The following is a 14,239-nucleotide window of genomic DNA, read 5'->3' on the forward strand; positions in this document are numbered from 1 at the left end:
ATGAAGGAAAACGGAGATATCTGAAAACGGAGGCGGGGCTGCCGAGATTCGCTAGCTGATTGGGGCTTTTGTGTCATTGCGTATCCTTCCCTTATTCGTCAAGCCCCTATCACATGACTATAACACATGGTTTTAACGCTACCGGAAGACAACAGACCAGCCTTCACTGTAAACAACAACATGGACACAGAAATGGGAGCGTTGTTTGCACTATTGTCTGTTTTAGGCGCCATTGTGCAGTTAAACTCTGACGTTTTTACTACAGCAGCGGCATATATTCGCTAGAACGCGCATGCCCAGAGGGCGCAAATGGTCACGTGATATACGTTTTTTGGTGGTGTAGTGTGGACAGTGATATGTTCAGAAATCATTTTTGATCTAAAACGCCGTTTTCAAACTAAAACGCACTAGTGTAAACGGGGCCCTAGACAAACATACTGCATTTTTAATTTATTTCCCTGGTCAGCTCCTGAAAAGATTTCTTTATTTGCCTATTGGAATTTTTCATTTATCGTTAAATCCTTAAAAAGATCTCCTGCTTCCACTCTCTCATTTTATGTTGTGTCCTTCGGCCCTAGACAAAACATAACCCTTCACAGTTTTTTATCTAAATTCTTGGAACCCGACTTCGCCCAGTGTTCAGATTGTTGTGCTTGAAATATATATGAATAAGCAAATAGTTAATGAAATGATGCAACATTTCCATATTTTAAAACTAGAACTACATATACAATCCTTTTGAATTTTGTACATTTAAAATAGTAAAATCCTATATTACTACATTAACCTGGCTTCTATTCATGTAAATATTTTATTCAAACATTGTTTTTTCATTAAAATTTAAACAGAATTTTTTTTTATTATTTCTTCCTTGAATTAGTATAAGGGTCAAATTCAGCATCCAGTACTTTTCCTATGGCTTTGTACATACATGCCTTTGCTAAAAAAATAAAATAAATTATAACAAAAAAAATAATAATAAATAAATAAATAAATAAATAAATAAATAAAAACAACCCAGGCTCATTCTGATTACATATACCCATACACATTTCTGGAGAGTGCCAAATACATCCCAGGAGCTATTTTTTTTGCAGTTATTTTTTGCCCTTTGTTAGTCTTATCTGCTTTCTTGAACCTTTTTTCACCAGACTCGAACCTTGTCGACAAAGTCAACTCTGCTCTGCGTCTCAAATCCTTTAACATACGCTATGGATAAATCGCCGATGTAAGCGGTCAGCTGGTAAAGCGAAAAGGAATGGAATGATACCGCGTAGCATTTGTTTTAAAGATGAAGTACAGCCATACTCTAGCTACATAATTCGCAATCTCTGGAAATGTATAGGGTTACATTTTCAGAATGAGTCTATGTTGAACAAAACATTTTTTGCTAGCAACACCAAAACTTTACTTAAAACATATTTCAAAACAGCATTTTTACACCGATTAAAACCCCTCTCTTATTCATGGGCAGTCTAATAACTCATACACGATTATACTTTTAGAGTAATGACTTCAGAAATTATGACAACAGACATTAAAAGCTTCTTTCGAAAACTTCAATAGAAGCTTTTAATGTAAAACATGATGCAATTAAAATTTAATTCGGTATGTTACAGTAAATATCAGAAAGTCAGAATGACCCCGATGATCATTCTAGTAGTTATAGCATTCCAATAGTTTCAGACAATTGTCATTAAGAATAACTTCAATCTGAATCAACACGATCAGTTCTACGTTCAATGCACTAGCCATTTAATTTCCACTAAATTATAAGGAAACTCACCTGGTATGAAGAAGAGCAGCGTAGGCCTCACTTCCAGCCAGGACATAACTGATCCCGATAGACACACTGTTGAAGACAAAGTTTCTTGTCAGCACTTATTTCAATAATCACAGTTTTAAACCCCGTTTATCAAACAGAACATTCCATTGCACCAGCATAAAGATGGACAGTGACAATAAATCTTTAGAAGGTTAATTTTTCAAGTTTTTAACAAGTTAATCTTAAGAATCTTATTCCAAAACCAATAAAAATATGTTGAATTTAATGAAATCATGCACATACACACACATCTATATCACATTTACAGTGTTGGGCAAGCTACTTGACAAATGTAGAGAGCTAAGCTATTAGCTACTCAAAATGTAGCTTAACTACACTAAAGCTTTCCCCGGGGAAATGTAGCAAGCTAAGCTAAAAGCTACATGGCAAAAGTAGCTTAGCTACATCTAAGCTATTTTTACAATTTTCATTTTTAAATCGAAGCAACTTAAATCCAAGTCAATCATATCTTAGTGATCAATAATATTAGTTAATAATATTCAATAATAGTTCAGTTCAATTATTTACTGTAAATAATATGCTGTACTAAACAGAAACACATTATAGTATATAACAGCTAAAACAAAAAATTAAATAAAACCAGGTGGTACACATTTAAAATACTAGTCATTTATAGTAAAGACAAATATTTTTGATTATATATATATATATATATATATATATATATATATATATATATATATATATATATATATATATATATATATATATATTTTTTTTTTTTTTGTTTTTTTTTTTTTTTTTGTAATAAGCATTATAGGTGTTATAAATACTAAAGTATTTTTATTTTTTGAGCACAGCATCACACATTAAGTTATTGCATCTTAACATGTACTTCTCGAGCTATGGTCACAAGGAATCCTGCTTCAGAAATAACTACTCTCCCTCAGTTATCTTTCCATCAAGCAAGTTTCACCAGAGGTGTCAGTAACGCACCAAAAAGTTTGTTGTCGAACACCATGAAACAGGAAGAAGAAATCATCCTTCTCCCTATCATATGGATTTACTTCCAACAGCTAGGCACTGGCCTCACAGCTCAGTGAATGTCGGTGCCGTCACTTTTTGATCCACGATCTGTAAATGTAGCTTGTGTGGACGCTACTGCGCTAATTGACTAATAAAATAGCTTCGCTACTGAAAAGCTATTTGATTTAGAAAGTAGTGACGCTACAGCCTCGCTACTGAGAAGTGTAGTTAAGCTAGTAGCGCCACTACTTGTAGCGACGCTACTGCCCAACACTGCACATTTATCAGTGGTCCCTAACTTGGGAATCGAAAAAACGATTTTATGTAAAGAATAGTACAAATAAAAAAAGATACCAATCTAAAAGTAAAACAAATTACTAACTTTGCAGGTTAAATCAAAATTTCTGCCTTTCTGTAAGCATCACCTACTGTTAGAAAGTGGATCAACATTTTCAGTCTGCAGTTCTTGTTCAGATCGTAGACATGATCATATAAAAGCAAAAGCTAGCATGCAATTTCAAACATTAGGTGGAAATAAACATTGTCCATTCTAAAAAAACAATAAGCATCGTAAATGCACTGATACAAATGATTACACCAAATTATTTATTAGTTAATTTTTCTTCAGCTTGTTCAGTAACCCATTACTGAGAAACATCCTTAAACTCTTATTCACACAAATAGGGCCCTATCATACACCCTATCATACACGGCTCAGGGTGCGACGCAATTATTGTTTGCTAGTTTCATTTGGCGCAAGAGTCATTTTGACGTTTTGCGCCATGCTGTTTAAATAGCGTTCTGGTCTAAAAAAGGAGGCATGTTGAGGCGCTTTGCTATTTTGAGGAACTTAAATAGATGGTTCAATAGATCAGATCAAAGCTGGTCTGTTGTCCAGCGCAGAGCGCGTTATTTGTGCGCCTCGCTTACACATTGCTTAATACACACAGGATGTACAGAAATACACAAATATCTTTACAAATGAAAAAAAAATATTATTAATATTAATGTTAAAATATTACAAAAATTATTATTTTCTAGCCTACATAAATATAAAAAACATACTTTTATGCCTTCTTCATCTCGTGGGGCTTTTTCTGTTTATTCATAACAATTAGCTTTTGTATAATGTTATCATTATTAGCAGTATTATTTATTATATGCATATTAATATTTGTTTGATTAAAAACAATCTTAGATTTGCCCACCTGTCAGGTTTTAGACCATATGGGGCACAGCATGTGTATTTGGATATAACTCAGGTTTTCATTACTTCATCACACTTCATTATTATTCTGCATTTATTCGTTTGCTAGCAAATGCGCTATGGCGGGGCACAACTAACTCTTAAATGGAATGGGAGATGATACTCTGATTGGTTTATTCTCAAAACACACCTATAACTCATTAAGAGAATAAGCTCAACCCTGTTAGACCATGCGCCATGATGCAAAGTGGATTTTTCCGTCGTTAAAATAGCAAAAGTGGATTCTGACACGCCCTTAATGCGTTTGCGCCCTGCAATTTGCGCATAGATCGTCAAAATGGAGCGCATACACTACAGCCAATTTAGCTTATTCAGTCAACCTATAGCACATGTGTTTGGACTGTGGGGGAAACCGGAGCAAACTCCACACAGGAAAAGCCAACTGACCCAACCCAGACTTGAATCAACGTCCTTCTTGCTGTGAGGCTAACCACTGAGCCACTGTATCGCCATTAAACCAAATTACACAAAGAAAAAAAATATTAATCATTTAACTAACATGTGCAAACACAAGGCATACACACACACACACACACACACACACACACACACACACACACACACACACACAATATTTCAAACAATAACTAATTAAACCCAAAATATTTTGGCAAAACAAGGAGAGGATAATACGGATATGGTTAGCAAAATGACAGCAATTTTATTTAAAGGGTCACGAAACACCAAAACACATTTTTTGAGCTGTTGACAGTCGTATATGTGTCCCACACTGCTAAAAACACTATTAGGACACCTATATTTCACTAAAAAGTGTAAATTGGTTGTTTTTGCGTTATTTCAAGCAAATTTGTACTTCCTGTTTTAAACAAATTTTTGAAGCTGCGTCACGGTCATGACAAAATAGCGTTGTATTCCAGCGTGCAGACTGGACGTCTGTGCCAGAGTGTGTCTTATTACGTCTTACAGTGTGATGCATTAATGCATGAGTAAGGCTTGGTTCAAACCAATCAGCGCGCTCTATTTTGCAACTTCATTAATATTCATTAGTGTCACTGTTTACACCAGAGACGCCACGTTGTGTTGGCAAAACAAGCGTGAAGTGTTGCTTTTATAGTTTGCTGCCATTAAGTTTTGTTTTCCTTTTCTCTCTGTGAGAGCTCAGACTCACGTGTGGATTAACAGTGTACGCGACGCTCGACAACAATAACTTACGTGTCTAAGGAGGATTATTGTTTACCTGAGAGCTATTCTCATCTGCAAACGCTGAATTCCGGATATGCTTGTAGTCTTCTCTTCATAAAGACGCGGCTCTAGTTGCTGGTGATTGTCCTGTCTCTACAGATTTGGTAAGTGAGCGACCAGTGCTCTTTGTTTATATAGTTTGTTCGTATCGAATTAAGTTAACTATTGCACTGAGTGCAAACTTGTTAGCACCGCATTTTGTGACCGGAATAACACACGCGGCGTTCTGACACTACCTGTCGTGTGCATCTAAGTTTCCGGGAATTGCGGAGCTTTTTTTCTCTCATTCGCCGTGCGGTATCAAACATTGCATGAAAAATACACGCTTAGAGCAGATCCTCGAATCAAATATCGAGTTTGTCGCGAGGGGCATGAATGAATTCCCTGAATGAAAGAGCCAAACTGCAGTTAAAGTCCAACATTTAATAATCTGGCAAATAATTCAACTACAGATGTCCATGTAGGTTAAACACAATGACTGTAAAAAATACACCATCACTTTCTCGTGTGTGTATTTTGACTGAAACTCGCGCGTGCCCAAATAGACACTCCCACACCATCCCACTTTAGTTCCTCCGACACTCCCCCCTAAACAGAGCTGGACACGCCCGCTTTTCTGACTTTTTCCAAAGTAGAGGTGTGAAAACACCCTGCTGAAACGAGGTGGTTTTATGGCCCTTTAAAGAGAATTTTTATTTTGGGTGAACACTCCATCACCGTTTACCCTCATATCTTCAAAACCTATTTGAGTTTCTTTCTTGTTAAACACAAAAGATGATCTTTTGAGAAATGCTTATTAAAAGATGATGTAAGCAGGTCATCAAAAAAATCGGATACAATCATAAAATCGGAATTGACCATCAAGCAGCCTTAGAGTGCAGTCATGAGGCTCAGCTGTGTCCTCTTCATTTTATGCCTAATACAGACTCATGCTGACCAATCAGAGCCTTTTGATGGAGAGCTTTTGGGGGAACTAGGAAATATAACAGTCGTTTTCATGTTAGCTGAGTAGCAGTATATAATAAACAGATATATGAAATATTTACAAGTGAAGCATGAGCACACATAGCTTTGCATCTTATAAACACAAGCAAGCCTTAAAATATAAATCCCCTTTAAGAATTAGCCCAATAAATAAACAAGCAAGCAAAGAAAAAAAAAAGAGTTTTCAGAATATTTTTCATGCACAAATTGAACAAGCATGTCACGTTCAATGTTAAATGCTGAAGCTCTTGCGTCAGTCAAACTAGCATATCTAGCTGTAGGTCAGAGTGAAAGAACAAATGAAAAAGACATGGCTGGAGGGAAAGAGAAACCTTGACTTGCACCATCACACAGGACAATGGAGTGTGGATCTGTGCTCCTTGACTGGTTATAGAACACAATCTGTCATGGAAGCACATTGATCAAGTGCTAAGCCTCTTGAACACAATGAGAAGTAAATCGATTGGATATGTGTTAGCCAAACCTGTCTAAAGGCTGATAACAAGGCTCTTTTCCATTCAGTTGCATGAGCGGGAATGCAGAGCGGTGCAACAAATGATGCCCTGTTAAGTGTCAGAGACATTTCTCATTAATGACCGCTGATGCTCCGACTGCCTCGCTGCACTTGATAAAAACCCAAACAAAACTCACGCAGTTTTGATTTCTGTCTTTAGTTTTGCAATATCATCCATAGAGGACGCAGGTAACAGTGCTCACAATGCCAAAGGGGGCAGAACAAATCGATTTTGCTTGAAAATCCATCAAAGAGTTTGATTTACGCTTGTTAAAATTTTATTTAAAGTCTTTTAAGTACTCAAAAACTTTATGTTAGCATTAAGTAAATAAAGAAGTGAAAAATAAAGTTATGGGATTTATTAACAACTCATATAAAAGCTATTTATAAAATCTATTTACTTACATTTTGTAAGGACTTGGACAAAATCAAAATTGAGTTAGTGCGACACAATCTCACAGCAATTGTCAGCTTTTTGATTAATTGACTATTGATTAAATAATTGATTATTTGATTAAAATTTGATTAATTGATTAATAATTGATTATATAAACTCACCGGCCACTTTATTAGGTACACCTGTCCAACTGCTTGTTAGGGTAAATTTCTAATCAGCCAATCACATAGCAGGACCACTTTTTTAGACATTTTTTGAGGATTTAGTTTTATTTAGTTTTACATTTTATAGGATTTAGACATTTAGGCATAGTCAAGACAATCTGATGCAGTTCAAACTGAACATAAGAATTGGGAGGAAAGGTGATTTAATTGACTTTAAATGTGGCATGGTTGTTTGTGCCAGACAGGCTCGTCTAAGTATTTCAGAAACTGCTGATCTACTAGGATTTTCATGTACAACCATCTCTAGGGTTTATAGAGAATGGTATCCTGTGAGTGGCAGTTCTGTGGGCGCAAATGTCTTGATTCCAGAGGTCAACAGTTCAGGCTGCGGGTGGTGGTAGTGTAATGGTGAGGGGGATATTTTCTTTGCACACTTTGGGTTCATTAGTACCACCTGAGCATTGTGGCAATGCCACAGCCTACCCGAGTGTTGTTGCTGACCATGTCTATGCCTTTAAGACCACAGTGTACTCATTTCCTGATGGCTACTTCCAGCAGGATAACACACAACGTCATAAGCGCGAATCATCTCAAATTGGTTTGTTAAACATAACAATAGGTTCACTGTATTCAAATGTACCTAATAAAGTAGGCAGTGCATGGGCGTAAATTTGTAAAATCAAATTTGTAAATTTTAGTATGATTTACTTTTCCCCAATGAGTTGGGTTTAAGGGTGGGACTTAAGGACATGCCTCCTCTTAAAAATATTTTTGTTTCATCTGAATGTAGGCCTTCTATATATTTTTACAAAATTAGCCACTTTTTTGTCAACAATTGATGTTTTCTTGTGAGATTACACTGGATGAGTAGAAAACAGGCTAACGTTTGTGAGGAAGTTTTTTGGAGAATATGCCAACCATAAATCAAATACATTGGAGTAACACATTACATTAAGGAGAGTTAATAAGTTTATTATGACAGTTTTATTACCAAGACATGTCATGAATATGAAGGAGAATCTATGCATGCTTATGTATTTGTCATGACCACTTGACAATATAAAGACAACATTCTATTTGTGACAACTACTATTATAATTGTGTCATTTTTTTTTTCTCCTGCTCACATTTTTTTCAGTGGAACAAACTGAATTTGTTATTGCTGTTTTTCATTAAAAGACTCATACTACAGTATGTATGTCAAATAATTTTATAGAGCATAATAAATATATGTAATGGCATTTGATGATATATTAAAGACAAATTAAATTTGTACTGTACCTATGTAGTCATGGAAATTATAACTCATGACAATTATAATGGCCTCATGAAAATCATGTTTATGACAGATTTATGACAAGTTGTGATATCTTGGTAATGTCAAGTCGTCATGACAACGACATCTCAAACAATGTTATTTTTGCATGCAAAATGACATAACTGAACTAATAACACAATGACAGTTGTAATAAGAATGCATACCATCTCCTTCAAATTCATCAAATATTAATATTTGATTATAGGGATAAACCAAAGGAAGCAATGAAAAATATGGAGAGAAAGCTAAATCTGGAACATTGGGTAATTAATAACGGCCCATTTGAAGATGAGCAGATGGGTGGACATATTGGTGGCTAGTACAATAAGCGTCTGACCATTCTTCTGCACCATTATTCCAGAGGTGAAATGTTAAAAACTGTTGTCCAAGGCAGTACTGACATTTCTCACTTAAGTGACACTGATTGTATAGAGGACCAGAGAGCATAGCGTGGATTAAATCCTACTTAATGCCCTGATCCAAAGAGGATGTTTGTGCATGCATCTCTACTGCAGCTCTTAAATGAGTGACTTCATTAACCTTTTTGTTGTTGTTGTTGATCTAAAAGTAAACATGATGATTTTCTTAGTCTAAAACAAGGGACTCAGTGACATTTTAGCTAGACATGTTTGTAACACAATTATAAGAGCCTTTTCTTTTGAAAAAAAAAAACATGAAATTATCGCAAATATTTGAGAAGAGATGAACAACAAATAATGTAAATATGAAACAAAATTGAGAGTTCAGATGCAAAAACCTTTAAGTGCCATCTGAAATTTCCATCAAAAATGAACTCAGCCTTCTTTGTTTATGTTGAGATATATCACTTTAAAGACCAGGAAAAGGACTTATTCTTTGACATAAAAGTGATATTACTGAACACACACAGGAGCCTAAAAAAAGCTCATTTTTGCATCTAAACTATTTATATTATATAATAATTATTTTTAATATAATCATTTAAAATATTTGTAATTTATGTTTGTTATTGAATAATAAAAAAAATGTAAATATGTTAACTTTTATTTGTAGTACTTTCTATATATCATGGTGTAGTCCACTAATAAGTTAATAACAAACAAAAATGATGGATTCTAAGTGGGCTACACACACACAATCACACGCACGCACGCACGCACGCACGCACGCATGCACGCACGCACGCACGCACGCACGCACGCACGCACGCACGCACGCACGCACGCACGCACGCACGCACGCACGCACGCACGCACGCACGCGCACACACACACACACACACACACACACACACACACACACACACACACACACACACACACACACAGAGACAACACAACACGTGCAGTATAGCGGACCCGGTAAATGAGGGAGAAATCCCTTCAGATTCATCAACAAACATGATCGCGTTCATCAAATTTGCTTAAACTAAGCGTTCTAGAGTATGGCTGTATTTTACAAGCAAGGATTCTGACAGAGGAAAGTGAAGCAGACGCTTTACAAAAAAAGGGGAAACATGTCAAACTTATGAAATGTGAGGGCTCATGGACGCAGCTTAAAGGCAGAGAATAGGGCTGTGGCTGTATTTGACAGCTCCCAACTTTTTTTTTTCATGTTCACTACAGTACATTTACATGGACACCAATACTCCGCTTTAATGATTAAGTTAATACTGATTAAAAGTCTATCATGTAAGCAGCGATTTTTGATTACCTTAAAGGATCACGCGAGTCCTGAAATGTTGAGGTTTTTCTTTCTGTTCGCCATGTGGTATCAAATTCCATTAAAACATCCTGAATGAAAATATGCTGAATGAGAACTGCTGAACTGCAGTTAAAGTCTAAAGATTAAAAATGAAACACCCAAAATTACATGGAGAAACCGATGATATTACTCCAATTTCAGTCGTATGATTCAGACAAGAATACCGTATGGCCAACTCTGTCATTGTAAACTAGAGAGCATTAATACATGTGAACATGAAACTGTACAGAACATGAAATGAAACTCTGCTCCGCAGCTCCCCTACATTGTTTTCTGTACATGCTAAGCAACATGAACAAACTCTGAAAGGGGCGCCGGTGGAAAAAAAAATGATGCTATATTGATGTGGACTTGCCACAGATGTATCCCTTCTAGACTTCAGCTTGTGTGATGGGATAACATGGGTTCATATACAGGATACAGAATATGAGATGAAATGTGCATACTGAGCATCGACTGCAAAGATGATTAAGCATGCTTCTAACTGCTTTACTAGGCTTTTAAATGAAAACATTTCAAACTATATTCTGCTGAAATTGACTAAATGACTTAAAGATATGTTTATATTTGAAGAATTGACAAGGCGAAAATGCCTTCACTGTTCAAATTGAATTGGACAGACTGGAATATATATGTTTGACTGTACATCCTATTTGTAAACACATCAGAACGTCCACTACGGTTTCGGCCACCAATAGCCGACTCTATCAATATGCTTTATTTAAAGGTACCTGGGGAAATTTTAGATACTTCACAACATTTAGTATTAAGAGATCTTGCACCACAGTGCTGGAATACTATATTGATGTTTTGTGATTCACGGATTGACTAAGAATTTGGAATGCGTCAAAAATTATTTTATTAAAATTCTACAAAGTTTCATTGGTGTTATTAGATGGTGAACAATTGATCTGTAAAGCGTGAGTAAATGTAATAGTTAAGTGTTAGTTATTAGCTGTAGCATGTTATTGGGACGTTATTCTAAAGTTGCAACTATTCCTCATTTACTAACAGTTAATAAATGAAGAATAGCTGCAACTTTAGAATAACGTCCCAATAACAAATATACACTATTAACTGATACTTAACAAGCCTTTATTAAGTTATTTACTAACCGCTTGTTCATGATCTATTACTAATTTATTAGGTATAGTTATAAATCATTAAAATACAGTTAAGAAGTCATTTACAACTTGTTAACTAACAGCTTGTAAGTGATATATTAGCCATCTATAAGGAACAGTTATAAATAATTAACAAACTATTAACTTTTGTTTAACAAGTCATTTATAACTTGTTAACTAACAGTTTATTAATGGTCTATTAACTAGTTATAACGGATAGTCATTCTAAAGTGGTACCATATATATATATATATATATATATATATATTTTTTTTTTTTTTTTTTTTTTTTAAGATTCAAGTGTTATGTGCAATGTGGCTGTTTGGAAAGCATACAATACCATCTGGTAGTAAAATTAATCTTAGAATTAAATTGAAAATTATATTAGGAAGAATTCTGAATCAATGCAGAACAATTATTTGATTCACAATGCATTGATGTATTTTCCCATCTGCACTTAATACATCCCTTATATTTGTAACGTTTTGTAATGCATAATTAAAATCATATCACAGAAAATCATATACGCACACATATCCGACATATGCCCAGTATATGTTGCTGTTGTTCACTCATAAACAGGAAAAATGAATGCAGCTTCTGTCTCTCAAGCAAGGTTAATGATCTTGACTGTTTACCTCAGACCACTCGTTTATAAAAGAGCTTTTGACTCGGAGCCAGTTCACCATTAATGTGAGCTCACAAGGCCAACATGATGTTAAAATAAAATTTAAGAGCCCAGAAAAAAAGTACAATAAGTTAACAGGTCAAGGCAAATTACAACCCATAGCAACAACCCTCTGTGCAGAATTTATGAATGCTGTTTTGTGTTTCAAGGCTATAAGTTATAGCCATAAGTTATAAGGAACCCTATACAGCTTGATGCTGCAAATAATACTGAAAGGGAACTATTTTTTAACAACAACATAGCACATAGCGGAAAAGGGATTTTTTCTTAAGCATCCATTAATGGATGAATAATAAAATATGTTTTCACTCCTTTTATTACCCCTTCTATAAAGCAGGTCGCACACCAGAAGCGCCGCTCGGCGCCGCGACACGGCGCGTACATGACAGTTTAAAGTATCACACACCAGACGCGCACATTCGAATGATATTTAACATGAAACTAATCAGATGGCGCTCTGTGGCGCGGCAGAAAAATGAACTGCGTCCTGAGCCGTCGCCGGGCGCCGCCAACTTGCGGCGCTTCTGGTGTGCGACCTGCTTTAGGCTGTTAATGCTACTTTGGTTTCTTTCTAGCATTTATTTTATAATAATGAATTATCTAAACTGTAAGAAAAATAAAACTAATTTCACAGTTTTGACAGTGTAACGTCAAAAAACATAAAAATTGTGGAAAAATGTAAAGTAGCGCTTCATGCCGAATCAAATCATCATGGGGCTCTATTTTGACGTTCCATGTGCAAAGTGCAAAGCGCAGGGCGCAAATGCTTTTAGGGTGTGTCAGAATCCACTTTTGCTAATATAAGGACGGAAAAATCCGCCTTGCGCCGTGGCGCATGATCTAAATGGGTTGAGCTTATTTTCTAAATGAGTTTTGAGAATAAACAAATCAGAGTCTCATTTCCCATTCATTTTAAGAGCCAGTTGCGTCGCGCCATGAGCGCATTTGCTTTCTACATGACGTAAAGTAAGTGTAAGTGGAAAAACTGAGTGTTTCACTAGCAAGAAAACAGTTAAACAGAGCATCTACAGCGCGAGAAGGAGAGATAAGGCATCTCATTATCTACTTTCACTTTCGCTCTCATGGATAGGGAAACCTTGTACGTACAGATATCCATTAGCCTATACATAATTAATTTTGTTTGTTAAGCGCAAATATTTGTTTCAAAACTATTTCTGAATTCAGTTGTAATTTCCCGCAAACAAATAAATGAACAATAATAATGTAGTGTTATATCCAAATACACATGCTGTGACCCATTATACAAAAGCAAATTGTTATGAATAAACTGAAAAAGCCTCCCAAGAAGAAGGCATGAAGGCAGTGGTTTTTACATTTATGTAGGCTAGAAAATAATATGTTATGTAATATTTTAAACCTTTATATTTATATCCTATCCTTATTATATCATATATATATATCCTTAATATTTTTATTATTTTCATATGTAAAGATATTTGTGTATTGCTCTACATCTTGTGTGTATTAAGCAGTGTGTAAGCGAGGCGCATAACTAACGCTCTCTGAGTTGGACTTTAGACCGGCTTTGTTTTGATCTATTGAAAAATCTATTATAGTTTCTCAAAATAGCAACGCGCCAGCAATGCGCCTCAAAACACCTTCCTTTTTAGGCCAGAAAGCCTATGGGCGCACATATGAGCGCAAATGCATTTGCTATATAAACAGCGTGAAGGAAAACATCAAAACGACTCTTGCGCCGAGCTGAAACTAGCAAACAACAATTGTGTCGCACCTTTCGCCACATTGCGCTGGGTGTATGACAGAGCCCATGGTCTAATATCTGTAAATATTAAACTGCAATAGACTATTTTAATATGTAGTTTGCTTGTAAATAAATAGAACTAATTCTATCATCTCACTATGAGAAAATTAACACACTGACCACTTTTATTTTACTATTGTTTGATAGCTTGATGAGATGTACAAATATACAGTATTCATTCATTACTGTATTAAAGAATGCAATTTTTTAACAAAGTAGTTTTTGCAATTTTTTTCTCAGGG

At 35.5% G+C, this 14,239-nt stretch overlaps 1 protein-coding gene across 50 annotated transcripts in view; it reads right to left on the reverse strand.

The window, feature by feature from the left end:
* The window catches only part of si:ch211-51h4.2, a 488,455-nt gene that overhangs the window by 405,995 nt on the left and 68,221 nt on the right, over positions 1-14,239 (reverse strand). For all 50 annotated transcript variants that reach the window (XR_012387016.1, XR_012387017.1, XR_012386996.1 and 47 more), the window contains exon 7: positions 1,787-1,852. Coding sequence is in view for 16 of the 50 variants with exons in the window: in XM_073916367.1 (XP_073772468.1) it covers positions 1,787-1,852 (66 nt within the window). In the remaining 34 variants the exon portion in view is untranslated. The remainder of the gene's footprint in view (positions 1-1,786; positions 1,853-14,239) is intronic.

The sequence above is a fragment of the Danio rerio genome, chromosome 11, assembly GCF_049306965.1.
Source record: "Danio rerio strain Tuebingen ecotype United States chromosome 11, GRCz12tu, whole genome shotgun sequence".
Lineage (NCBI taxonomy): Eukaryota > Metazoa > Chordata > Actinopteri > Cypriniformes > Danionidae > Danio > Danio rerio.